Genomic DNA, 27,527 nt, shown 5'->3' on the forward strand with positions numbered 1-27,527 from the left:
GAAACTTATACTAAAATTGTGTACTAGCCCAACCTTTACTTTTATCCTATTTCTGAATTCGTTTTTCAGCGCAATGGTATGTTTTTATACTGGTAACAATCCAAAATTATGTCTCTATGAGATTGAACAGAGACCATATCTGGGAACCAGTGTGTCAACAAATCAAATAATCTATGAATATTATATATCTCCCCAAAAGAGGCTTGGTTTAAGAAACAGCTGTATTTACAAAGTGCAACCTAAAGTATTTACGATATCTTTATTGTAGATAATAAATCATTTGTATTTACTTGAATTTCCCTTTGGTAAAAAAAACATGACTTATATAGAGTGCATTTGTTTCTAACACAAACGATACAAACGGTTCAGCGAGGACACATTGAGATCATTTGTTTCTAACACAAATGATACAAAAGGTTCAGCGAGGACACATTGAGATCATTTGTTTCTAACACAAACGATACAAAAGGTTCAGCGAGGACACATTGAGATCATTTGTTTCTAACACAAACGATACAAAAGGTTCAGCGAGGACACATTGAGATCATTTGTTTCTAACACAAACGATACAAAAGGTTCAGCGAGGACACATTGAGATCATTTGTTTCTAACACAAACGATACAAACGGTTCAGCGAGGACACATTGAGATCATTTGTTTCTAACACAAACGATACAAACGGTTCAGCGAGGACACATTGAGATCATTTGTTTCTAACACAAACGATACAAAAGGTTCAGCGAGGACACATTGAGATCATTTGTTTCTAACACAAACGATACAAAAGGTTCAGCGAGGACACATTGAGATCATTTGTTTCTAACACAAACGATACAAACGGTTCAGCGAGGACACATTGAGATCATTTGTTTCTAACACAAACGATACAAAAGGTTCAGCGAGGACACATTGAGATCATTTGTTTCTAACACAAACGATACAAACGGTTCAGCGAGGACACATTGAGATCATTTGTTTCTAACACAAACGATACAAACGGTTCAGCGAGGACACATTGAGATCATTTGTTTCTAACACAAACGATACAAACGGTTCAGCGAGGACACATTGAGATCATTTGTTTCTAACACAAACGATACAAACGGTTCAGCGAGGACACATTGAGATCATTTGTTTCTAACACAAACGATACAAACGGTTCAGCGAGGACACATTGAGATCATTTGTTTCTAACACAAACGATACAAACGGTTCAGCGAGGACACATTGAGATCATTTGTTTCTAACACAAACGATACAAACGGTTCAGCGAGGACACATTGAGATCATTCGTTTCTAACACAAACGATACAAACGGTTCAGCGAGGACACATTGAGATCATTTCTTTCTAACACAAACGATACAAACGGTTCAGCGAGGACACATTGAGATCATTTGTTTCTAACACAAACGATACAAACGGTTCAGCGAGGACACATTGAGATCATTTGTTTCTAACACAAACGATACAAACGGTTCAGCGAGGACACATTGAGATCATTTCTTTCTAACACAAACGATACAAAAGGTTCAGCGAGGACACATTGAGATCATTTGTTTCTAACACAAACGATACAAACGGTTCAGCGAGGACACATTGAGATCATTTGTTTCTAACACAAACGATACAAACGGTTCAGCGAGGACACATTGAGATCATTTCTTTCTAACACAATTCAAACGGTTCAGCGAGGACACATTGAGATCATTTGTTTCTAACACAAACGATACAAACGGTTCAGCGAGGACACATTGAGATCATTTGTTTCTAACACAAACGATACAAAAGGTTCAGCGAGGACACATTGAGATCATTTGTTTCTAACACAAACGATACAAACGGTTCAGCGAGGACACATTGAGATCATTTGTTTCTAACACAAACGATACAAAAGGTTCAGCGAGGACACATTGAGATCATTTGTTTCTAACACAAACGATACAAACGGTTCAGCGAGGACACATTGAGATCATTTGTTTCTAACACAAACGATACAAACGGTTCAGCGAGGACACATTGAGATCATTTGTTTCTAACACAAACGATACAAACGGTTCAGCGAGGACACATTGAGATCATTTGTTTCTAACACAAACGATACAAACGGTTCAGCGAGGACACATTGAGATCATTTGTTTCTAACACATTGAGATCATTTGTTTCTAACACAAACGATACAAACGGTTCAGCGAAGACACATTGAGATCATTTCTTTCTAACACAAACGATACAAAAGGTTCAGCGAGGACACATTGAGATCATTTGTTTCTAACACAAACGATACAAACGGTTCAGCGAGGACACATTGAGATCATTTGTTTCTAACACAAACGATACAAACGGTTCAGCGAGGACACATTGAGATCATTTGTTTCTAACACAAACGATACAAACGGTTCAGCGAGGACACATTGAGATCATTTGTTTCTAACACAAACGATACAAACGGTTCAGCGAGGACACATTGAGATCATTTGTTTCTAACACAAACGATACAAACGGTTCAGCGAGGACACATTGAGATCATTTGTTTCTAACACAAACGATACAAACGGTTCAGCGAGGACACATTGAGATCATTTGTTTCTAACACAAACGATACAAACGGTTCAGCGAGGACACATTGAGATCAGTTGTTTCTAACACAAACGATACAAACGGTTCAGCGAGGACACATTGAGATCATTTGTTTCTAACACAAACGATACAAACGGTTCAGCGAGGACACATTGAGATCATTTGTTTCTAACACAAACGATACAAACGGTTCAGCGAGGACACATTGAGATCATTTGTTTCTAACACAAACGATACAAAAGGTTCAGCGAGGACACATTGAGATCATTTGTTTCTAACACAAACGATACAAAAGGTTCAGCGAGGACACATTGAGATCATTTGTTTCTAACACAAACGATACAAACGGTTCAGCGAGGACACATTGAGATCATTTGTTTCTAACACAAACGATACAAACGGTTCGGCGAGGACACATTGAGATCATTTGTTTCTAACACAAACGATACAAACGGTTCAGCGAGGACACATTGAGATCATTTGTTTCTAACACAAACGATACAAACGGTTCAGCGAGGACACATTGAGATCATTTGTTTCTAACACAAACGATACAAACGGTTCAGCGAGGACACATTGAGATCATTTGTTTCTAACACAAACGATACAAACGGTTCAGCGAGGACACATTGAGATCATTTGTTTCTAACACAAACGATACAAACGGTTCAGCGAGGACACATTGAGATCATTTGTTTCTAACACAAACGATACAAACGGTTCAGCGAGGACACATTGAGATCATTTGTTTCTAACACAAACGATACAAACGGTTCAGCGAAGACACATTGAGATCATTTGTTTCTAACACAAACGATACAAACGGTTCAGCGAGGACACATTGAGATCATTTGTTTCTAACACAAACGATACAAACGGTTCAGCGAGGACACATTGAGATCATTTGTTTCTAACACAAACGATACAAACGGTTCAGCGAGGACACATTGAGATCATTTGTTTCTAACACAAACGATACAAACGGTTCAGCGAGGACACATTGAGATCATTTGTTTCTAACACAAACGATACAAACGGTTCAGCGAGGACACATTGAGATCATTTGTTTCTAACACAAACGATACAAACGGTTCAGCGAGGACACATTGAGATCATTCGTTTCTAACACAAACGATACAAACGGTTCAGCGAGGACACATTGAGATCATTTCTTTCTAACACAAACGATACAAACGGTTCAGCGAGGACACATTGAGATCATTTGTTTCTAACACAAACGATACAAACGGTTCAGCGAGGACACATTGAGATCATTTGTTTCTAACACAAACGATACAAACGGTTCAGCGAGGACACATTGAGATCATTTCTTTCTAACACAAACGATACAAAAGGTTCAGCGAGGACACATTGAGATCATTTGTTTCTAACACAAACGATACAAACGGTTCAGCGAGGACACATTGAGATCATTTGTTTCTAACACAAACGATACAAACGGTTCAGCGAGGACACATTGAGATCATTTCTTTCTAACACAATTCAAACGGTTCAGCGAGGACACATTGAGATCATTTGTTTCTAACACAAACGATACAAACGGTTCAGCGAGGACACATTGAGATCATTTGTTTCTAACACAAACGATACAAAAGGTTCAGCGAGGACACATTGAGATCATTTGTTTCTAACACAAACGATACAAACGGTTCAGCGAGGACACATTGAGATCATTTGTTTCTAACACAAACGATACAAAAGGTTCAGCGAGGACACATTGAGATCATTTGTTTCTAACACAAACGATACAAACGGTTCAGCGAGGACACATTGAGATCATTTGTTTCTAACACAAACGATACAAACGGTTCAGCGAGGACACATTGAGATCATTTGTTTCTAACACAAACGATACAAACGGTTCAGCGAGGACACATTGAGATCATTTGTTTCTAACACAAACGATACAAACGGTTCAGCGAGGACACATTGAGATCATTTGTTTCTAACACATTGAGATCATTTGTTTCTAACACAAACGATACAAACGGTTCAGCGAAGACACATTGAGATCATTTCTTTCTAACACAAACGATACAAAAGGTTCAGCGAGGACACATTGAGATCATTTCTTTCTAACACAAACGATACAAAAGGTTCAGCGAGGACACATTGAGATCATTTGTTTCTAACACAAACGATACAAACGGTTCAGCGAGGACACATTGAGATCATTTGTTTCTAACACAAACGATACAAACGGTTCAGCGAGGACACATTGAGATCATTTGTTTCTAACACAAACGATACAAACGGTTCAGCGAGGACACATTGAGATCATTTGTTTCTAACACAAACGATACAAACGGTTCAGCGAGGACACATTGAGATCATTTGTTTCTAACACAAACGATACAAACGGTTCAGCGAGGACACATTGAGATCATTTGTTTCTAACACAAACGATACAAACGGTTCAGCGAGGACACATTGAGATCATTTGTTTCTAACACAAACGATACAAACGGTTCAGCGAGGACACATTGAGATCAGTTGTTTCTAACACAAACGATACAAACGGTTCAGCGAGGACACATTGAGATCATTTGTTTCTAACACAAACGATACAAACGGTTCAGCGAGGACACATTGAGATCATTTGTTTCTAACACAAACGATACAAACGGTTCAGCGAGGACACATTGAGATCATTTGTTTCTAACACAAACGATACAAACGGTTCAGCGAGGACACATTGAGATCATTTGTTTCTAACACAAACGATACAAACGGTTCAGCGAGGACACATTGAGATCATTTGTTTCTAACACAAACGATACAAACGGTTCAGCGAGGACACATTGAGATCATTTGTTTCTAACACAAACGATACAAAAGGTTCAGCGAGGACACATTGAGATCATTTGTTTCTAACACAAACGATACAAACGGTTCAGCGAGGACACATTGAGATCATTTGTTTCTAACACAAACGATACAAACGGTTCGGCGAGGACACATTGAGATCATTTCTTTCTAACACAAACGATACAAACGGTTCAGCGAGGACACATTGAGATCATTTGTTTCTAACACAAACGATACAAACGGTTCAGCGAGGACACATTGAGATCATTTGTTTCTAACACAAACGATACAAACGGTTCAGCGAGGACACATTGAGATCATTTGTTTCTAACACAAACGATACAAACGGTTCAGCGAGGACACATTGAGATCATTTGTTTCTAACACAAACGATACAAACGGTTCAGCGAGGACACATTGAGATCATTTGTTTCTAACACATTGAGATCATTTGTTTCTAACACAAACGATACAAACGGTTCAGCGAAGACACATTGAGATCATTTCTTTCTAACACAAACGATACAAAAGGTTCAGCGAGGACACATTGAGATCATTTCTTTCTAACACAAACGATACAAAAGGTTCAGCGAGGACACATTGAGATCATTTGTTTCTAACACAAACGATACAAACGGTTCAGCGAGGACACATTGAGATCATTTGTTTCTAACACAAACGATACAAACGGTTCAGCGAGGACACATTGAGATCATTTGTTTCTAACACAAACGATACAAACGGTTCAGCGAGGACACATTGAGATCATTTGTTTCTAACACAAACGATACAAACGGTTCAGCGAGGACACATTGAGATCATTTGTTTCTAACACAAACGATACAAACGGTTCAGCGAGGACACATTGAGATCATTTGTTTCTAACACAAACGATACAAACGGTTCAGCGAGGACACATTGAGATCATTTGTTTCTAACACAAACGATACAAACGGTTCAGCGAGGACACATTGAGATCAGTTGTTTCTAACACAAACGATACAAACGGTTCAGCGAGGACACATTCAGATCATTTGTTTCTAACACAAACGATACAAACGGTTCAGCGAGGACACATTGAGATCATTTGTTTCTAACACAAACGATACAAACGGTTCAGCGAGGACACATTGAGATCATTTGTTTCTAACACAAACGATACAAACGGTTCAGCGAGGACACATTGAGATCATTTGTTTCTAACACAAACGATACAAACGGTTCAGCGAGGACACATTGAGATCATTTGTTTCTAACACAAACGATACAAACGGTTCAGCGAGGACACATTGAGATCATTTGTTTCTAACACAAACGATACAAACGGTTCAGCGAGGACACATTCAGATCATTTGTTTCTAACATCCGTTTGCAAACTTTGCATAAACTTGCATAAGCAACCTGTAAATTCCTAAACACCTCGTGCTGAGTCACTAAAGTCGAGCGCACCCTAAAAGGTTTACTTGATTTTGGCCATATTTATATTTGTTTTAACCAATAACTACATGTTAAGGAAATCAATGTAAGCACTGCATGCAATAATCCTATATCTATCAGTCATCAAATCGCCAAATATGAGAGTACAAGGATAAAGGCTGTGGATTTTCTTTAAAAATCTTGATTTATTGGCCATATAGTCCTCTTTTTCTATTAAATGCAATGGAACAGTAAAAAATAATTCTTTGCATCAAGTTTCCCCTTGGAATATGTACAAAATGGTCTATCTCTATTATTGATTATATCTGTAGTTTTGATACAATTGAAGTTTGAAAAGTTCATACAAAAATGGCCACAGAAGGGTACATAAACCTTAAAAAGATTGATTCTGACGAAAGAAAAATGAGGTGTAATCCAGATTGTCATTGCTCAAAACAAGGTAAAAAAACAAATTTAGGTATTGCACTCCTTTGTTTTCATTGCTGACTTTTTTAATAAAAAGTTTTAATCATTACTATCTTCATACATTCATCTGATAAAGACAACGGACTAATAGTAAAATTATATCATATTCTCAGAAGAGCATGTCCTGTGTGTTTTTATATCTCCCCCGTCAATTATCAATTGGAATGAGTGCGGTAACATCATCCACGACTCAATCCGTACTTACTGCTCGAAGTGGATAAAATTCAGCAATGCACATAGTTGATATACGTATTCAACATTTTGAAGAACATTTTACTCCTAACAACAGCCATAAAAGCCCTATTTCTCGTATTACATGTAAACATAAACACATCCATGTTCATGTTTTCTAGCGGTTAACGCCTTACTATCCTACATCCTGTCCATACTATTTTTGGCATTACACAATTCATGTCTTCTTTGACTGTCCATGACGTTAAAATACTTAATCCCTGGGATGTTTTAGTCGAATTTAGTCTCTAATGCATTATTTTTTATTATTCATTTATTTTGGCATTTAGGAACATCGAGAACTCTCAAATCGTACTTTTAATTTGACCTGTTGATACAATTGTAATTTTTTGGTTATTGAATGTTTTTATTTTCAATATATACCAGCTTTGATAAGTGTTAAGTATGACTACACTATATTTTTTCACTTCTGTTTCTCGTACTATGAACAACAAAATTAATTATTTTATAAAACGTATTTCCATTCTGCATTTATTCTGTATACCTTACATCAAAATTATTTCTTTAACCTGTGTACTATATCCTATTTGTCGACAAAGGTTATTTGTTCAAGGTTATGGTTAACTTTCTGTAATTATTTAACATTTCACAGCTGTATAATACGGTTGCTTTTATTTATTCACCCGTTATTTTATTGGTTTTGTATTTACATTGTATCATAGATCAAATTTATTCGTTCAGTGTATGTTCACTTGTGTTTGAATGTTTTTTGATTGAGTTCAGCCATTTCAATTGATATTTTAGTGTGTGTCTTTCTATGTTGTGATGTTAATCTATTGTTTCATGTAAGGATGAAGGTTGGTACCTATCCAAATGTTTAAAACTGGTGCATTTGTTTGCACATGTGCGAACTTAGGAACCTGATGTTCAGTAGTTGTCGTTTGTTGATATGGTTCATAATTGTTTCACGTTTCTCGTGGTTTTAATATAGATTACTTCCTCTTGAGAGTGGTAAACATCTAGTTTAAGATATGTTCCCTTTGGTCATGTCATTACAGGAGACATCAACAACGTCAAAGACCGTGAGTTCAAAACTTTTCTTAAAAGGACCGACATATTGTCCTCCATTTAAAAAGATTGAAAACAGTGTCGTCACGTCATTAAAGACGCTCTGCTCTGTCTGACTACTGTAAGAATTGGTGTAAATGTGAAAAATCTGATAAAAAATCTCTAGACAGTTATTTGAATAAAATTATGAATACTGTTTATTTTCGTTTATCTCATTTTAAAAACAGTTTTGAAATCAATAATAGGGTTCATGATATTCCAATTTCTAGAATTAAAAATAAACTCTAAATACTCGCAAAGCGGGTTGTGTTCGTACCGGCAGACATAGATGCCAATAATGTAGTGATAGTGTGACGCATATACTACACGGAAGTTCTCCAAAACGAAATTGTCAATTCTTCTACCCTCAGGTCCGTATGGTTCCCAGCGAGTCAAATTGTAACAAGGCATATCACTGATACTACCCAGGTTAAGGTCTCTTCCAAACATTTGACAATCTCTACTATGTACTGCTTACTTTAATTGATTAAAAACCATTTAAATACCGTTTTATCTCCGCATCTAGTAAGTGTTCTACTACTAATCTATCAGTGCTTTTAACTACCTTCCTTACTACTATCAAATAACTTGTTATTAACTTTTGTATTAAAGCTTATGAAAATAATGTTATCAATTATTTTTGGAGTGATAAAAATTCTTTAGAGATTTTAGATAAAATACATGCTGTTGATGGTTCTTTTATTTCTGTCCACAGATTTTTCTAATCTCTACACTACACTTCCACGCAATCTTATGAAGAAAAAGTTATTTTCAATCAAACGTTTTTTTTTTAAATATCTCATTGTAAATGTATTTGCTATAAATAAAGGCAACAGTAGTATACCGCTGTTCAAAACTCATAAATCCATGGACAAAAAACAAAATCGGGGTAACAAACTAAAACCGAGGGAAACGCATTAAATATAAGAGGAGAACAACGACACAACACCGAAACGCAACACACACAGAAACGGACCAAGCATCAGACAAAACACCACGAGAATAACAAATATAACATGAAAACCAAATATATGAATTTGGGATAGACGTGCCACGTCTTATCTCAATATCTCAAAAATAAGAGAAAACACAAACGACTCAACGTTAAAATACAACACACACAGAAACGAACAATAATATAACAATGGCCATCTTACTGACTTGGTACAGGACACTTTTAAAGGGGAATAAAAAGTGGTGGGTTAAACCTGGGTTTGTGGCATGCCATACCTCGCACTTTAATGGCAAAGTTAAATATAACATTGAAATGACAACATAATATTACAGGACTACAATACAAATAAATAGGAGAACATATTAGACAAAGAAAAACATGATTAATAGATAACAAAAAGCATCAGGTTTAAAATTCAATACGCCAAAAACGCGCCTTGTCCACACAAGACTCACCAGTGACGCCCAGATATAAAAGATCGAAAGTGAAAAAAGTACAAAGTTGTACAGCACGGAAGATCAAAAGTTGAAAAGGTTTCGCCAAATACGGCATTGTTTTTATGCCCGGGATAAGAACATTCTTATTATATAGAACAATTCATGTTATTGCAAACAGTAAATTTTATCAAATGAATATGAAAGAGATATACATAAAGAAACTGAAGTATTAACTAATTACAGAAAACTAAACCCGAATACATAACGCCAAGATATAAAAGATCGAAAGTGAAAAAGGTACAAAGTTGTACAGCACTGAAGATCAACAGTTGAAAAGGTTTCGCCAAATACGGCATTGTTTTTATGCACGGGATAAGAACATCCTTATTATATAGAACAATTCATGCTATTGCAAACAGAAAATTTTAACTCATTTAAAGCCTTTTTTTGTAATGAAAAAGGAAAGTTTGCTAGATCCACTTACTGGAAATGTGAAGAAGAGATTGAAGCTTAAAATTTTCTCCTATTCAAAATATGTGTACGTTTCGACGATAAAGTATATATCGACAAGTAGTAGGTATTCACTTAGGCACTAACTGCGCCCCTTAAATAACAGATTTATTCCTGTATTTCTATGAATCTCAGTTAATGACCAAACTCAGTTAAGATACGTCGTTGTTACATTTTGTTTATACATTCAACAATACCGTTATCTGAATGATATTATTTCGTTAAATAATCCAGAGTTCTCTAAATATACGACCGAAGTTTACGCAAAAGAACTTACTTTAACTAAATCTAACATAAACAGCAGAAGTTGTCCATTTCTAGATTTAGACATTTCAATTTCGAAAGAGAAACACCATACTAAAATTTACGACAAAAGATACGATTTTTCATTTACTATTGTTAATTTTCCTTTTTTAGACGGCGATGTTCCTTTGGCTCCATCATACGGTGTTTATATATATCCCAACTCGTTCGTTCGTTATGCCCATTTTGTTTAGCTATATAGTGATATCATAGGTTTTAACGAACGTATTCAATGCATCGCTGGTAAATTGTTAAGTCAGGGATTTCGTTACCATAAATAACTTAAAACTTTTACTAAATTCCTTCATAGAAAACTTATTAAAAACGGTATTTCACATCTTAAATTTTACGGTAACATTGTACTAAAAGCGCGGAAATCACTATGTAATATGTTTAAAGTCATCGAACCTTTAAACCAACTTATTAGTAAAGATTAGCTTACAACTGTTGTAATAAGATCTTTGAATATCGTTTACATTGGCACTAATATCGATTTTGTCATCAGCAAAAAAAAACATATATAACTGAATGTGTTTTCTTTTCAAACGGGATGTATAAAGACACACTTACGTTGATTTTTTTGCACAACTCATGTCTTCTTTAACTGTCCATGTCGTTAAAATACGAAATCCCTGGTATGTGTTTTAGTTTATTTTAGTCTCTGATGCATGATTTTTTATCATTAATTGTTTTGGCTTTTAATTAGCTGTCAGTAATTGCGAATACTCTCAAATCGTACTTTCTTTTGAATTTGACCTGTTGATACGATTTGTAATCCTTGTATTTATTTAATGTATATTTGGTCTATATACCAGCTTATTTAAATGTTTAGAAGTACTACAAGTTTTCACTTCTTCGTACTGTAAACATCAAAATTATTTCTTTTCTCCTCTTATACTCACGGTACACACATCACACTTACGGCACCTGTACATGCAGAAGTTTTATTGAGCACCAATATTATAGTTTAATTGTTGATATTCACCCCACATGTACCAAGTTTTAGAAAAGTTTAATTGATATACAAGAAATATCTTGGTGTTCCTAGAGGGGGACAAGGGGTCCCAATAACAGCAAAACAGCAAATTTATATTGCTTATAACAGATAACAAGGAATTAAAATGGACAAAAACAAATAACAGTAAATGGAAATATTAAAATAAGTCGGGTCCTTGCTAAATCCAGTATTTCTTATTAAGGGTTAAACCTTTGTAATGAAATCTATTTTCTATGAAAATGGTGTTTAGAATTATGCATCTAGATATGTAATTGTTATAATTTTGTCCATCCGTCGTCAACATGTCGGACATTAACTCAAACACTCTTTAACCAATTTACATAAAACTTTAGGAAATTGTTTATATCTATTGACGTGAGCTCCCTATTGTTTTTTTATCATGAAATTTTAGATTTTAAGTTTCTGAGTAATGGGGTTTTATTCAATAAAAATGGTGGGTTTTTTTCTTCAGTTTTCTGATCATATCTCAAAAATCCTTTCACATGTTTGCAAGGAATTGTTTATATCTATTGACATGAGCTCCCTTTCAATTTTTATAAAGTTTCCGATTTATGGGGTTTTATCAATTAAAAGGGGGGATTTTGTAGTTTTCGGACATTAACAAAAAACGTGTTTATCAGTTCTCATGTAACTGTGTTGAATTGTTATGGCACCCTCAACGGAGTTGGGGTGACATATTGTTATTCTACGTTTCTTTTTGTTTTTATTTGTTTTTATTATGGCACCCTCAACGGAGTTGGGGTGACATATTGTTATTCTACGTTTCTTTTTTTTCTTATTTTTCTTATTCTTCTTCCACACATTTTGTCCGTCGTGTTTCTAGGAATCCTACGGACCAATGTTGATGGAACTTTACTATAATGAGGTCAATTCAATTCCGAGTTTCAAAGTTGTGCACCTTGGTATGGAATGGTAAAAGATGGCCGCCGTTTCCATGGAAACAGCAAAAATGCGAAAAAAATCAAAGTGTTCCAAACTGGAAGAAACTCCACAGGAATGTTAACTGGCATGTGCTGATTTCCAGTTTTACTTTGGAATTTTCAAAATGGCTGCCGTTACCATGGAAACAGCTAAAATATAAAAAATTCTAACTCTTTCGTTATAACACTCAGCTAGATGAAACTTTATAAAAATGTTATCTGGTACGCTAAGATGTCAAAACAATATTTGGGTAATCCAAAATGGCCGCCGTTGTCATGGAAACTAGGGGCAAGTTTTGCATTGACCCTATGGAAAATTGCATAAAATCTGCATTTTCTCAGAGAGTATTGCACCAAAGTAAATGAAACTGCATTGAAATATCACGTGACACGAGGCAATAAGATGTCTGCTTTTAGAATTTTGGAATTATCTACTGTAACCATGGTTGCAGGACAAATGTTCAAAATTTCCAAAAAAAAAGCAAAATCCTGCAAACTGGATGAAAATTCACAGGAATGGTAACCGACATGTGCAGAGTTGTATTTTGAAGTTGGAATTTCCAAAATGGCCGCTGTTGCCATGGAAACACCAAAAATCTAAAAAATCTCAAAATACTCCAAACTTAATATAACTTTACAAAAATGACAACTTGCATGTGTAGATGTATTCTTTGACTTTGGAATTTTCAAAATGGCTGCCGGTCGACTGGCAATGGGGAGCCGAGGGTGCCATCCGTTATTGCTAGCAATTACAAATCTAGTTATTTTTCTTCCACTATTTTTTGTCCGGAGCAGTTCTCGGAATTGAATTGACCAAAGTTGATGGAACTATAATGTTGACCACCATGTGAAGTTGTCCCTCTGACTTTGGAATGGTCAAGATGGCTGCCGTTGCCATGGAAACGGGTAAAATGTGAAAATTTTCTAAATTTTCAAAATGCTCCAATCTTTCTAAAACTTTACAAGAATGATAAACGGCATGTGCTGATGTGCTCTTTGACTTTGGAATTTCAAAAATGGCTGCCGTTGACCTGGCAATTGGAGAAGGGTGCCATCCGTTATTGCTAGCAATTACAAATCTAGTTTATATCTATTGTTGTAAGCGCCCTTTCGATTTTTATTAATTTTCGATTTTATGTTATTCAGTTAAGGGGTTTATTCATTATAAAGATGGTATTTTCCAGTTTTCGGACAATAAACTCAAAAATGTTTTCAGCAGTTCTCATGAAACTTTGATGTAGTGTTTATATACATGATAATTGTTGACTGATTTTTATAAATATCTGATATGACATTGAGAAATTATCGAATATTTCTAAAAGGCCTTATTTGAACAATTTTGTATCAGGTTTTTGATTGTATCAATTCTACTAGTAAGTAGAATACATAGTTTAGTAGGGGAACAATGGCTTGAAGACAAAATGGTTCTTTGTTTGTAATGAGTAATGTGCAGCTTCGGAACCCAGTACATGGTGGGAACTATCATTGTACAATGTATTTGGTTCTGCTTTGGAAAGAGCTGAGTCTATGTACCATATAATATAAAAGGTTAACTGGTTTTAAGGACATAGTCCATAATTGAGACCCTTGTCAGATATTCCTGGCCATATGTTTACCTTTTTGTCTTATTAACAGTTGTTCTAATTTAATATGTTCGTACGAGAAACAAGGAACATTATCCTTATAAGAAAAAAATAAGATACAATGTAATTCTAAATAAATGTTATAAAAGAAAATGGAATGTATTACAAAGGATAATCATAAGATATACTGGAATTGTCCTGAACCTCACTTCTGTGATGGGTATATGTTAATGGAATCCTTCTCTGAATACAGGACCAACATATTAGTAGTGGTAGACCCCAATGTTCAATGATCTTCAATTTCTACCGAATTTTGGATGTCAGAAAATGCTAACATTCCCATTTACAATTACAGTTAACAGCAAATACATTATCACAATAACAGATAACAAAAAAAAATAAAAGCCCCAATAACAGCTAACAAAAAAATTAAAAGCCCCAATAACAGCTAACAAGAAAATTAAAAGCCCCAATAACAGCTAACAAGAAAATTAAAAGCCCCAATAACAGCTAACAAAAAAAATTAAAAGCCCCAATAACAGCTAACAAAGAATAAGACAATAACAGCTAACAGCAAATAGATTTTCAGAATAACAGATAACAAAGAATTTTTCTTCCACTATTTTTTGTCCGGAGCAGTTCTCGGAATTGAATTGACCAAAGTTGATGGAACTATAATGTTGACCACCATGTGAAGTTGTCCCTCTGACTTTGGAATGGTCAAGATGGCTGCCGTTGCCATGGAAACGGGTAAAATGTGAAAATTTTCAAAATTTTCAAAATGCTCCAATCTTTCTAAAACTTTACAAGAATGATAAACGGCATGTGCTGATGTGCTCTTTGACTTTGGAATTTCAAAAATGGCTGCCGTTGTCCTGGCAATTGGGGAAGGGTGCCATCCGTTATTGCTAGCAATTACAAATCTAGTTTATATCTATTGTTGTAAGCGCCCTTTCGATTTTTATTAATTTTCGCGATTTTATGTTATTCAGTTAAGGGGTTTATTCATTATAAAGATGGTATTTTCCAGTTTTCGGACAATAAACTCAAAAATGTTTTCAGCAGTTCTCATGAAACTTTGATGTAGTGTTTATATACATGATAATTGTTGACTGATTTTTATAAATATCTGATATGACATTGAGAAATTATCGAATATTTCTAAAAGGTGACGGGCTGAGGTGATGGGCTTATCATGCGCTCATGGCGTATCTGTTTATTTGTTATAGAATACTTTTTTCAGCTTTTATTTTTATATAGTTATAGAAACTCACACATGCTTGTAATTTAAATAGTGTGTAATAAAATTAAGAATAGAAATGAGGAAAATGTCAAACAGACAAAAATGATATCTAGTAAAAATTCAAGGGCAGTTATGGTATCAAAGTAGGTCCAATTGACATAGTTCTTGTGTTTGTTGCTACTAAAAGAGTTTGAATATATATATTCGCATTCTGAATTTTTTAAATGCCCATTTAATGAGGTGTGTGAATTTTTTTGAATAAGACTATGAAGCAAAGTTCTATATAGGGTAAAAAAAAATATCAAACGTACCAATTATAAGCATGCAAATTATCAAGTACGTCGGACCAATTTTGACACTCCAAAAGTAATTTATTCCACTATTTTTAAAGGCCTTATTTGAACAATTTTGTATCAGGTTTTTGATTGTATCAATTCTACTAGTAAGTAGAATACATAGTTTAGTAGGGGAACAATGGCTTGAAGACAAAATGGTTCTTTGTTTGTAATGAGTAATGTGCAGCTTCGGAACCCAGTACATGGTGGGAACTATCATTGTACAATGTATTTGGTTCTGCTTTGGAAAGAGCTGAGTCTATGTACCATATAATATAAAAGGTTAACTGGTTTTAAGGACATAGTCCATAATTGAGACCCTTGTCAGATATTCCTGGCCATATGTTTACCTTTTTGTCTTATTAACAATTGTTCTAATTTAATATGTTCGTACGAGAAACAAGGAACATTATCCTTATAAGAAAAAAATAAGATACAATGTAATTCTAAATAAATGTTATAAAAGAAAATGGAATGTATTACAAAGGATAATCATAAGATATACTGGAATTGTCCTGAACCTCACTTCTGTGATGGGTATATGTTAATGGAATCCTTCTCTGAATACAGGACCAACATATTAGTAGTGGTAGACCCCAATGTTCAATGATCTTCAATTTCTACCGAATTTTGGATGTCAGAAAATGCTAACATTCCAATTTTCAATTACAGTTAACAGCAAATACATTATCACAATAACAGATAACAAAAAAATTAAAAGCCCCAATAACAGCTAACAAAAAAATTAAAAGCCCCAATAACAGCTAACAAAGAATAAGACAATAACAGCTAACAGCAAATAGATTTTCAGAATAACAGATAACAAAGAATTAAAATGTCCCATAACATAATAACAGCTAAACCCCTTGTCCCCTCTTCCTATATAAACGCAGAAGAAGAAGTATACTTAACAACAAAATATTTTCGTTTTCCTGTGTCATATGATAATTTTGATATTACAAATGGCGATTTTTTTTCTAAGTTAATGTTTTTTTTTCGGAAATTGTTTAGCATTTCACAGCGGTATAATGATTTGACTTTAATTATTCATCCCTTATCTTTATTAACTTTGTATTTACATTATATCATATAATAAATTAATTCGTTCAGTGTATGTTCACATAGTGTCTTTTGATTGGGTTAAGCCATTCCAATTGATATTTTTTAGTGTGTCTTTCTATGGTGTGATGTTACACTATCGTCTTATATATGGGTGAAGGGTTGATACTGATTTAAACTTTAAACCCGCTTCAATTGTTTGCACCTGTCCTAAGTCAGGAATCTGATGTTCAGTAGTTGTCGTTAGTTGGTGTGGTTCATAAGTGTTTCTCGTTCCTCTTTTCTTTATATATAGATTAGACTGTTGGTTTTCCCGTTTAAATGGTTTTACACTAGTACTTTTGGGACCCTTTATAGCTTGCTGTTCGATGTGGGCCACTGCTCCATGTTGAAGACCATACCTTGACCTATAATGGTTTACTTTTATAAATGGTGACTTTTTCATACATCATCTTTCTATATCTGTAAAAGAACTCGCCAAGGAATTTTGTTTTTGATAAGGCTGCTAATGATATCCTTATTGTTTGACGTAAATTTTACATTGAGGTTCAGAAAAAAAAGGAAATCATGAATTCACCATCATTCCAATTACCTCCATTTTCTGAAAATGACACAAACTTTTAGCTACCTCTTTAAAAGCAGAACAAAATATAATGAAAGGTCCAACAATTTCCGAAGCTGCACAAAAGTCCTTACAAATATAGATTTATTTCTTCTTCAAGACATTTTTCCACTACTGAACTATCTATTCTACTTTCTAGTACACTTGATACAATCAAAAACCTGGTAATACAGTGTTCAAATAAGGCCTTTAAAAATAGTTGAATTAATTACTTTTGAAGTGTCAAAAATTCATTGGAAGTACTTGATAAATTGCATGCTTATTTCGGGGATTTCGAATCTGTTCAGAGTTTAGATTTTTCTATCAAATATACTATTTTGCCTCGTAATCGTATTAAGAAATAAATCAAACACCGGATTTAATGGGCATTGCAAAAATCAGAATGCGAATATATACTCTTGTATGTCATTTTTAAGTAACAACCAACAAAAGAACTATGTCATTTGCACCTACTTTGAAACTATAACTACCCTTGAATTTTTACTAGAAAACGTTTTTGTTCGCTATGGAGATTCCGTATATCGTCAAGTTATCGGAATACAAATGAGATCAAACTATGCACAACTTATTGCGGACCTGTTTCTATAATAATATTTTGCATTGATATGAGTTACAATTTATGACTACAACTAGCAAAGACCCATCGAAACATCATTTGATTCACAATTTTAGATATTTGGATGATATATTGGTTCTCAATAATGACGACTTCAGTGTATACACTAAAGCGATTTATTTATTCCGAACTAACTTGAACAAAAGCTAAGACTAACAACGAACACTGCCCTTTCCTAAATTTTGATAGCTATATCTTTAACGGAACGCCTAGTACCAAAATTTATGATACAAGAGATGATTTTTCATTTTCTATGGTTAATTAGCAATTTTTAGACGGCGAAATTCCCTTATGGTGTTTATATGTCTTAACTCGTCTTTGTAGCGACGTTTTTTATTTTAACGAAAGAAATCTCTGTACTACTGAGAAAAATGATTACACCAGGACTTCGATATCCCAAACTAGTGAGTCAAAACATTAACTTAATTTTATCATCGGTACAAGGACATCATTCGTAAATATAGATATAAGTCAACATGCATACATCCTATTCGTTCAGGTATTTCACATCCAATCTTTTATGCTATTATTCTTTACAAAGCACAAACATGTCGGCATTCACATCAAAAGCTAACCTAACACTTAAACAAACTTATTTAAGGTGGTATGGGAGTCTAAAATAAAAATTATAGAATTTGTTCGGACTTTGCCAAAACGTAGTATCTATTGATATATGTTGGAAAATATAATAAAAATGATAGGTCACCGTGCATTTTCTCAAGCTACAGGACGGGACAAAATGACAAATTTTGTATGGTTTAAACAGGAAAAAACACAATTTTGTGATTAGAAACTAAACAAAATGATAGAGTTGTTAAATACTTCAGGAAAAGATAGCTTTCAGACACTGCTTTGAGAATATCAAAAGAAAAGAAAGGGTCACCGTATGTTTTTCCGGCTAAATTAAAAAATAGGAAAATTCCATGTAGAATTCTTCAGAAAATGCAGTTTTAGAGTTACCTCCCCTTAAAATGCCAATTTTAAAAAATATTAAAAACAACCAAAAATAATTAAAATTTGCAAAAATATTAATATTTATAAGTTATATTCTTATAAATTGGTTCTTATAGATGAAAATTCACATTAAATGTCTGCATTCCTGCATCGAATTTTGCTTACTTGATGGAAAATCTGGACCTTTGGTTCTGTTTTTACAATCCAAGATGGAGGAAGACGCCCATACCATCTTTAAAGGACTATAGTTACGATACTGTTGTCAGGTCATTAAAGATTGTATATTTTGGTATTAATATTGATTTTATAGGGTCTTTGCATTGGAAACACACACATTTATTCGAAAGCCAGTTGTTGTCATGGTACGAGTTTAAATTTTCTCATAGATATAGGAAGATGTGGTGTGAGTGCCAATGAGACAACTCTCCATTCAAATAACACTTTATAAAAGTAAACCATTATAGGTCAATGTACGGCCTTCAACACGTCCGCCTTGGCTCACACCGAACAACAAGCTATAAAGGGCCCCCAAATTACTAGTGTAAACCCATTCAAACGGGAAAACCAACGGTCTAATCTATATAAAAAAATATATATTGTATGATGGTATTATACTATTACTAAACACCTGGCCTTAGAGGTCATAAAACTTTCGAGTTTGTTTTTTGTTCTCATACTCCAAATTCAACAAATCAAAATGCTTGATTTCATGTTTCGAGCATGATTTTTATGCTCCGAGCACTCGGAGCAAAGTTTTATGACTTCAGCCCCTGACGGGAGGGACTGTGTCTGATTTTCACATATATAACAGTGAAGACATAATCTTTTAATCAGTTTAATTGAGGTCTGGAGCTGGCATGTCAGTAAATGCTATTAGTCCTTTGTTAAATTCTATATCATTGTCATTTTGTTTAGTTTCTTTTGTTACCTTTTATGACATCAGACTCGAACTGTCTTTAACTGAGTTTTACTGTACGTATCACTGTGTGTTTCTTCATTCTACATTGGCTAGATGTATAGGGGCTTTCACAAAAAATGTTTAACCACTCGTTATTTTTGCGACTGTTCAAGTCAGGCTCCTCTGGCCTTTGCAAGGCTGGAATGCTTTATTATATTAGTTTATTTATATGTTTTGGAGTTTAGTATGATGTCCATTTCACTAAACTGATACACAATTTTATTCAAGGGCCAGATGTGGCCCACCTCCGAGTGCGGGATTTTCTTGCTGCTTTGAAGACCTATCTGGTGGTCTTCGGCTCTTATCTGCTCTTCGATCGGGTTGTTTTTTCTTTGACATATTCCCCATTTCCATTCTCAATTTCATCAAATAATGCAATAACAGCCTTGTGCATTTTCTTTTTTTGATTTGTCTTATGCGTGTAAAGATTTTATATCATTAACTTATACACAATACTGTTTCGTTTTCTTCTTTTCCGTGTTACACAAAAATTGTTAGGAAATAAAATTACTTTCTAGAATTATATTTCACGTCGATATGAATAAAAGTTCATTTAAGAAACAAATATAAAAAAGAGGTTTAGACTATATACATTTTATTTATTTCATAAACAATACAACATCCGTCAAGATTCAGTATAGCACATTATTTTAACATATTAAAGCAACTCGAAAAATCCAGCAACGACAAAAAATTTGTGATGTAAACGTTTGAAAAACTGCTAAATCCATGATTTCAGTTTTCAGTACAGTAACTTGCAAAACTAAAAAATATCTACACTAATGTCAGTTGTTCTGGCCCTATTATAATCTCGATTACTCAGACGCTTAACGCCAATGTCATAATGCATTTCGGTTACCGAGACTAGGCAAGGTTGCACTTATAGTACTTCCCGATGCTCTATAAAGATACAATCACTATCACGTTTTGTTAGAGCTATGAAAATATCACCTTATAAACATAAATAGTGAGCAATTTTGAAGTATGGGATACAATTCAATTTTTTATAATTATATTAGATGTATTTTTCATTATAATACTTTATTCTGATAACTGCACATCACGTGTTATTCCTGAAGCAATTGCATTACTCAGTAAAACTTTTCATTCATGATAACACGTGGTCCCACAATAAAGTGCACAGATGAATAAAATAAAGCAATTATAAAATTCGTGTTTTCATTATCATAGTAGAAACAATGTAATTATAAGTATTGAATGCTTCTTTTTGTAACTTCATAGGGTTGTAAAAGCGTTGACCGTGCGTACATTTATAGGAGCGCTTTATACAAAATGTAATTCGGTCAACGCTTTTACACCCCAATGAAGTTACAAAAAGAAGCATTCAATTCTTAAGTAAAGCGAATTTTCGTAAAAAAATAATTAGTATCTATGAGATAGAAAAATAGGGGGAAAAGTCAAAAATTGGTTTTAATATTGGTGTTTTTATTTTATTTTACAAGATAAGAAAACAATCAATTGTTTGGTAAATAAAGAAAATTATTATAGACATCATGTAATGACATTTTCTATGCTGATTCTGTAAAATATGTATAAAATAATACCACTGAACGTTGACGGATATGACGTCATCATCATGTTATATCCACCGGTCACTAGTCACAATAAATAAAATATGGCTACACACACACATGATGTACAATATTCAATTTTGATAATCAAATATGACTTAAACACACAATATTCAACTTTCATAATCAAGAAATATTCAACATGGATAAAACTATACTTATATACCGCAAGTATATGCAATAACATTTCTTTATGTATTCTTTATAAATAAACGATTTTGAATTTACCGCGTCTTTTGTTTTCTTGTTATTTCTAAAGAAGATTCTACCCTTGAGCAGGAGTTCCTATATGGAAACCTTTCAGGGCTCTCTATCGAAATTCATACATTTATACCATTTGAACATCTATCTAAATAAGATTTGACTCTGAGACACGGTACAATGCAAAAGGAGGTTACTCGTAGACAAAAAGAGATAACACTTAGTAGAAAGTAAGTATATAATAACAGAGAAAGGTGAGTTGTGAAGAGCACTTTAACCGACTAAATAGCAAATCAAATCAGGAAAGTTAATTGATTTCAGGGAGTAAGACGATGCCTTTTCTTTATGTTTTGAGTGGAATGTTTACGATAGCACTATTAAAGCACTGTTTCCTGCAGCACTAGACAGAGTATAACATTCTGATCATTGGTACCTTTAAATAAATACTGCAATATGATATCTGCAAAACATCAGAAATTTATACTGGGACAAAAATTACTAGAAATTATTACTATCTTGACAGAAAAATAAAAGCTTTAAATTTCGAACCAAATTTGTTTTCATTCCAACAATTAACAATATACCTGAGAAGTGAGAACAATTTTTCTGAAAATTCATGAAATTCATATAATTCTTAAAATGCATGACACAATGAAAATATAAATCTGATGTATAATGTCGATCTTGTTTTTACAGCAATTTGTACATTATAAGAAGTCTCTAAACTAGTTTTAATGTGTTGCATCTGAAACTTGGCTCCATTCTAGTATATAATAATAGTACATTCAACAATTTACAGTCAATCATTCTATATCCCTGAGATTATACATGTTAAGGTTCACACGTGACCGGGTAAATACATTGCGTTTAAAAATACAATTTAAAAATTTAAACTCGATAACAAAAACATAATTATATAAGTGAACCTTTTGTCTATTCAATCTTACTAATTTACTGTGCAACACATCAACATTTTAAATGTATATCAAATATGTACTAGCTTCCCTGAATTGTTTTGTGAGCATTGTCAAATAAAAGGCACATTAAAAATATTGAAATTTTTACAAGAACACTGCTATCAGCATACACTGCCAAAGAAGACGATAAATTCTTATAACTTATAAGTAATGAGATTAAAGGCCAATCAAAAGATGGATACACTGAATGTTGGTAAACGGCGAATAAACATTATATATTAAAATACTTTGATATAAATAATCCAAACAACAATCATCTTAAGGAAAAATAATACAATAGAATGTGATGCCTCCCTGAGTGGTAACAACATGATATAAGCAGAAAAAGATATTTCTACAGACACAGTACCATAGAGAAACATATTTCTAAAGACACAGTACCATCATATTAGCTAGCCAAGGGTTACGATCCACTCCCGCTCTTTTCACAGAGCAGGGAGTGGATCATAACCCTTGGCTAGCAAAGATGCAGTACCATAGAAAAACAATTTGTAGTAGATGTAAAATATTTGGAAATCGATACAACAAAAACATATTGTAACAAAATATGTTAATTTTCAATCTACATGTACATCAATATTTAAAGATCTTTAAAATAATGCAGCCCTCTCTTGTGTGCTATTTCTACCATGATTCGTACGTTATATGATTTTTTTTCTCAAAGACAAGTGTTATGCATTATACCATTAGTAAAATGTTCCTAAAGAAACGAGTTTCTGCTGTCTGCATAGTTTGTGTCGTGAGCAAAATAAACTAAAAGACACGAGAGAAAAAATGATTTGTTATAACAAATATATTCGAAGTTGTAGAAAGTACAATAAAGTTAAGATGCTTATTTGCTGGATGAAAAGTAAAATACATATTGTATTTGTTTACTACAATCAAAAATGGTGATATACAATGTTGGTATAAACCAAGCTGTTTATACATTTTCAATAGCTAATTAAGAATTCAAATCTATCAAATACATCTGAGCAAACAAGCAAAGCCAACTTGTATGTACTCAATACATATTCAAATGGTATCACCTGTAATAAAATTTGAAGAATAGGAATATACTAAATGTTACCATAGCAACTCGTTGGAACAAGCACAAGCGTTTTTTAGAATTTATTTTTAAAATAATTTATGAAATCTCCTCAATTACCCTGATTCCCCTAACAACTAGACACATTCAAATTGCAGGTCAACAAACAAATTCCCATAGAGTTACAACATACACATGCACACATTCATTTACCGGTTGGAGTTAATTCCCTTTAATTCATATATGAATTACCTCCCTTACCCCGCGTATGGACACTACTTTGGTATCCATTGATCTGAGGATATCTAGCAGCAAATGTTTTATAACAGTTTCGTATAAACTTACAAATAAGTTTCTTTTAATTTATAAATAACTAAATATTTCAAATGGAAACAAAAAAGGTCTGAGTGAGACAAATACAATCTCTTAAAATATTCAGTTTCAGTATAAATCAAATTCTGAACTAGACAAAGTGATAATTTGATTAGATTATTCCATCTAGTTTTTTTTAACAATGGAGAGCACTGGCGAGATTTTATTCATATAGAATATGATTTATTTAAATATTGTGACTTTATATTCCAAATTTATGTTTTAAAACATTAAGATCATTCTTTGATATAGAATAATAACAAGCATAGCTAAAACAAAGGAGAATAACTCGTTAGAAAATTAGATCTTCAAGTCAAATTTCCACCTTGAAAACTATTAACGAGAAAGGGCTATAGTAACACAACATATTTTAATTGGGACCAATGAGTATATATTTAACGAATATCACATGAATGCAAATACATAACAGGCAGCACATAATAAAAACAAAACATAAAATAATTTCATCAACTTGCATCAAACATTCAATAATTGTTCTAAAGATATAGCTACTATAAGAACCAGTTCAACATTCTAGGCAAGTATGCGAATGGCATTTAACAGAATCCCTTCGGAAATTGTACATTGTCAGACAACTCAATCCTCAATCTGTTTATGACAAGATTATACAAGCCACGTGATATTGAACACTTATTTTTTTGTTCCATCCAGTTCCGTCATTCTATTTTAATTTAAATAGGTTATTACTGAACACATTTAATATAAATAACACGTTGCTGATGCAGAAAAATATCGTTTCATTTTTCCAGTTTTGAAGTAAAATATAAAAATACATTTCTCAACAAAACTCTTGACTTCGAATACAATACTGAAGGTCCCTGAGTTGCCATGATCACAGCAGTCGTTTATTTGACATTGTTACGTGACTCTCGTTATAATTCAGTGAATCAGTTCAGCATAGCATCGTCAGTCTGTTCTATCACAGGAAGTCCTGTCCGCCATTGTTATCAAATAAATTCAACAAATGAGATGGTACGTCACCGGAGTGATCGAGACGTATACAAAGTACCCGTTCAGCATGTCTTGTACTAATTGTACGTAAGTCTGTTACTTTCATTAAAATTTTCGCCCAATGTACTGGTTGGTGGGGCCTTTTTTCCGCAACATAACGCTTGAAAGCACCAAGGATTTCGTCTTGTAATTTTTCAACTGCTTCCGGTTCTTTAAGTCCGGAACGATCTAAAATAAACAAAACACATGTGGTCACACGTTGGGTAGAATAACTGAATAAAGTTCACAATTACAAGGGCCGACTTGTCCTTGTGCTTTCTTTGCCTGTGTAAGTATTTATAAGCACAAAGATGAAACTCAAACGTCTTAGTGACATTGGTATGACATTACAGAAAACAGTAAAACTAATTTTTTTAACTGTTTTACATTTAAGTGTTATGTCGTTGTTCTCCTCTTATATTTAATGCGTTTCCCTAGGTTTTAGTTTGTTTAACCCCAATTTTATTTTTTGTCCATGGATTTATGAGTTTTGAACAGCGGTATACTACTGTTTCCTTTATTTATTAACCATTTAACAGAATGTTTTTTCAGAACCTTCTGCTTAACCAGATTTTTCAAACGTTAAAAGTTAAAACTAATCTTGAAACAAGAATCGAAATCGTAACTTATCAAATATTCATTAAACTTTGAACTATGAACTCGAATTCTTACCTGACTGCATTAATAGCACCGCAGACAACAATGACAGTTCCGTCTTATCAAGCTGCAACTTTGAGAGACCGACAGCAAATTCAAAAATGGGTTCAACTAAAACTCCTAATCCTTCAGATTTAATCTGTGATTTGTTAATTAACATGCCGTTATGCATTAATAATGTCTCTTTCTCAGCATCATAACGACAGGCAGCTCGAAGGCACATAACCTCTAAACAGCAGGATTTCAGCAGCAAAATCTGATCATCTACATATAACTGTAAACAAAAGAGAAAAACTTTGAGATCATCTACATACAACTGTAAACATACAACAGACTTTGAGATCATCTACATACAACTGTAAACAAATAACAGACTTTGAGATCATCTACATACAACTGTAAACAAATAACAGACTTTGGGATCATCTACATACAACTGTAAACAAAAGAGAAAGACATTGAGATCATCTACATACAACTGTAAACAAAAGAGAAAGACTTTGAGATCATCTACATACAACTGTAAACAAAAGAGAAAGACATACAACTGTAAACAAAAGAGAAAGACTTTGAGATCATCTACATACAACTGTAAACAAAAGAGAAAGACTTTGAGATCATCTACATACAAATGTAAAACATAGACAGACTTTGAGATCATCTACCTTCAACTGTTAACAAAAGAGGAAGACTTTGAGATCATCTACAAAACTGTAAACAAATAACAGACTTTGAGATCATCTACTGTAAACAAAAGAGAAAGAGAAAGAGATCATCTACAAAACTGTAAACAAAAGAGAAAGACTTTGAGATCATCTACATACAACTGTAAACAAATAACAGACTTTGAGATCATCTAAATTCTACACACAAATATAAAACATAGACAGACTTTGAGATCGTCTATATACAACAGTAAAACATAGACAGACTTTGATATCATTTACATACAACTGTTAAAAAGTAGACTCAGATTGACATCAAAATGTATACAACTATAAAAGATAAACATGGTTTTATTGGCTGCAATATTCATCTGCTTATATATAGCTTAATTACACAAACATAAATACCTAGTTTACCACAGAAAAGTAATTTACTAAAAACTGTTTCAGCTGCAGTATTAAAACTGGGGTCCTACACTTATGATGGGTAAAGTTAAGAAATTGATTATATTAAACGATCTTGACGATTTCTATTTGCCTTATTGTTGGCAAAGTTCAGTAACTGTAAATAAATAAAACCGAGTACGACCATTTTTATTGGCTGTATTCAAAAGACATGAATCCGCGTTTGACGATTAGTTAGTTTAAACATATTTATTTATAGTGGATTGGGAAACAAGTTTTGCAACTTATATTAATCCCTTTCCACTTTGCGGATACGAGTGCTGCCTTGTAGCGGCATTAGCCTACTCTTTTTCGAAATCTACAAGGGTGTCTTTAACGTGCAAGAGATATGGCTCTCTCTTAACACGGGTCAGCCATTTATCGTCCCTGTCCGACGGACTATCATCGTTTCCTCAAGACCATACTCGCAAATGGTGTCAAGGGAGAGCCGATTTCTAT

General features: G+C 33.6%; 1 protein-coding gene across 1 annotated transcript in view; it reads right to left on the minus strand.

Moving 5' to 3' along the window:
• Positions 1-22,200: 22,200 nt before the first annotated feature.
• Positions 22,201-27,527, minus strand: part of LOC134695230 (thyroid hormone receptor beta-like) — a 28,054-nt gene continuing 22,727 nt past the window's right edge. The window contains exons 6-7 of the mRNA XM_063556442.1: positions 25,975-26,233; positions 22,201-25,491 (exon numbers count right to left, since the gene is read on the minus strand). Coding sequence (XP_063412512.1) covers positions 25,232-25,491; positions 25,975-26,233 — 519 coding nt within the window. The 3' untranslated portion in view covers positions 22,201-25,231. The remainder of the gene's footprint in view (positions 25,492-25,974; positions 26,234-27,527) is intronic.

The sequence above is a fragment of the Mytilus trossulus genome, chromosome 13 (assembly GCF_036588685.1).
Source record: "Mytilus trossulus isolate FHL-02 chromosome 13, PNRI_Mtr1.1.1.hap1, whole genome shotgun sequence".
NCBI lineage: Eukaryota > Metazoa > Mollusca > Bivalvia > Mytilida > Mytilidae > Mytilus > Mytilus trossulus.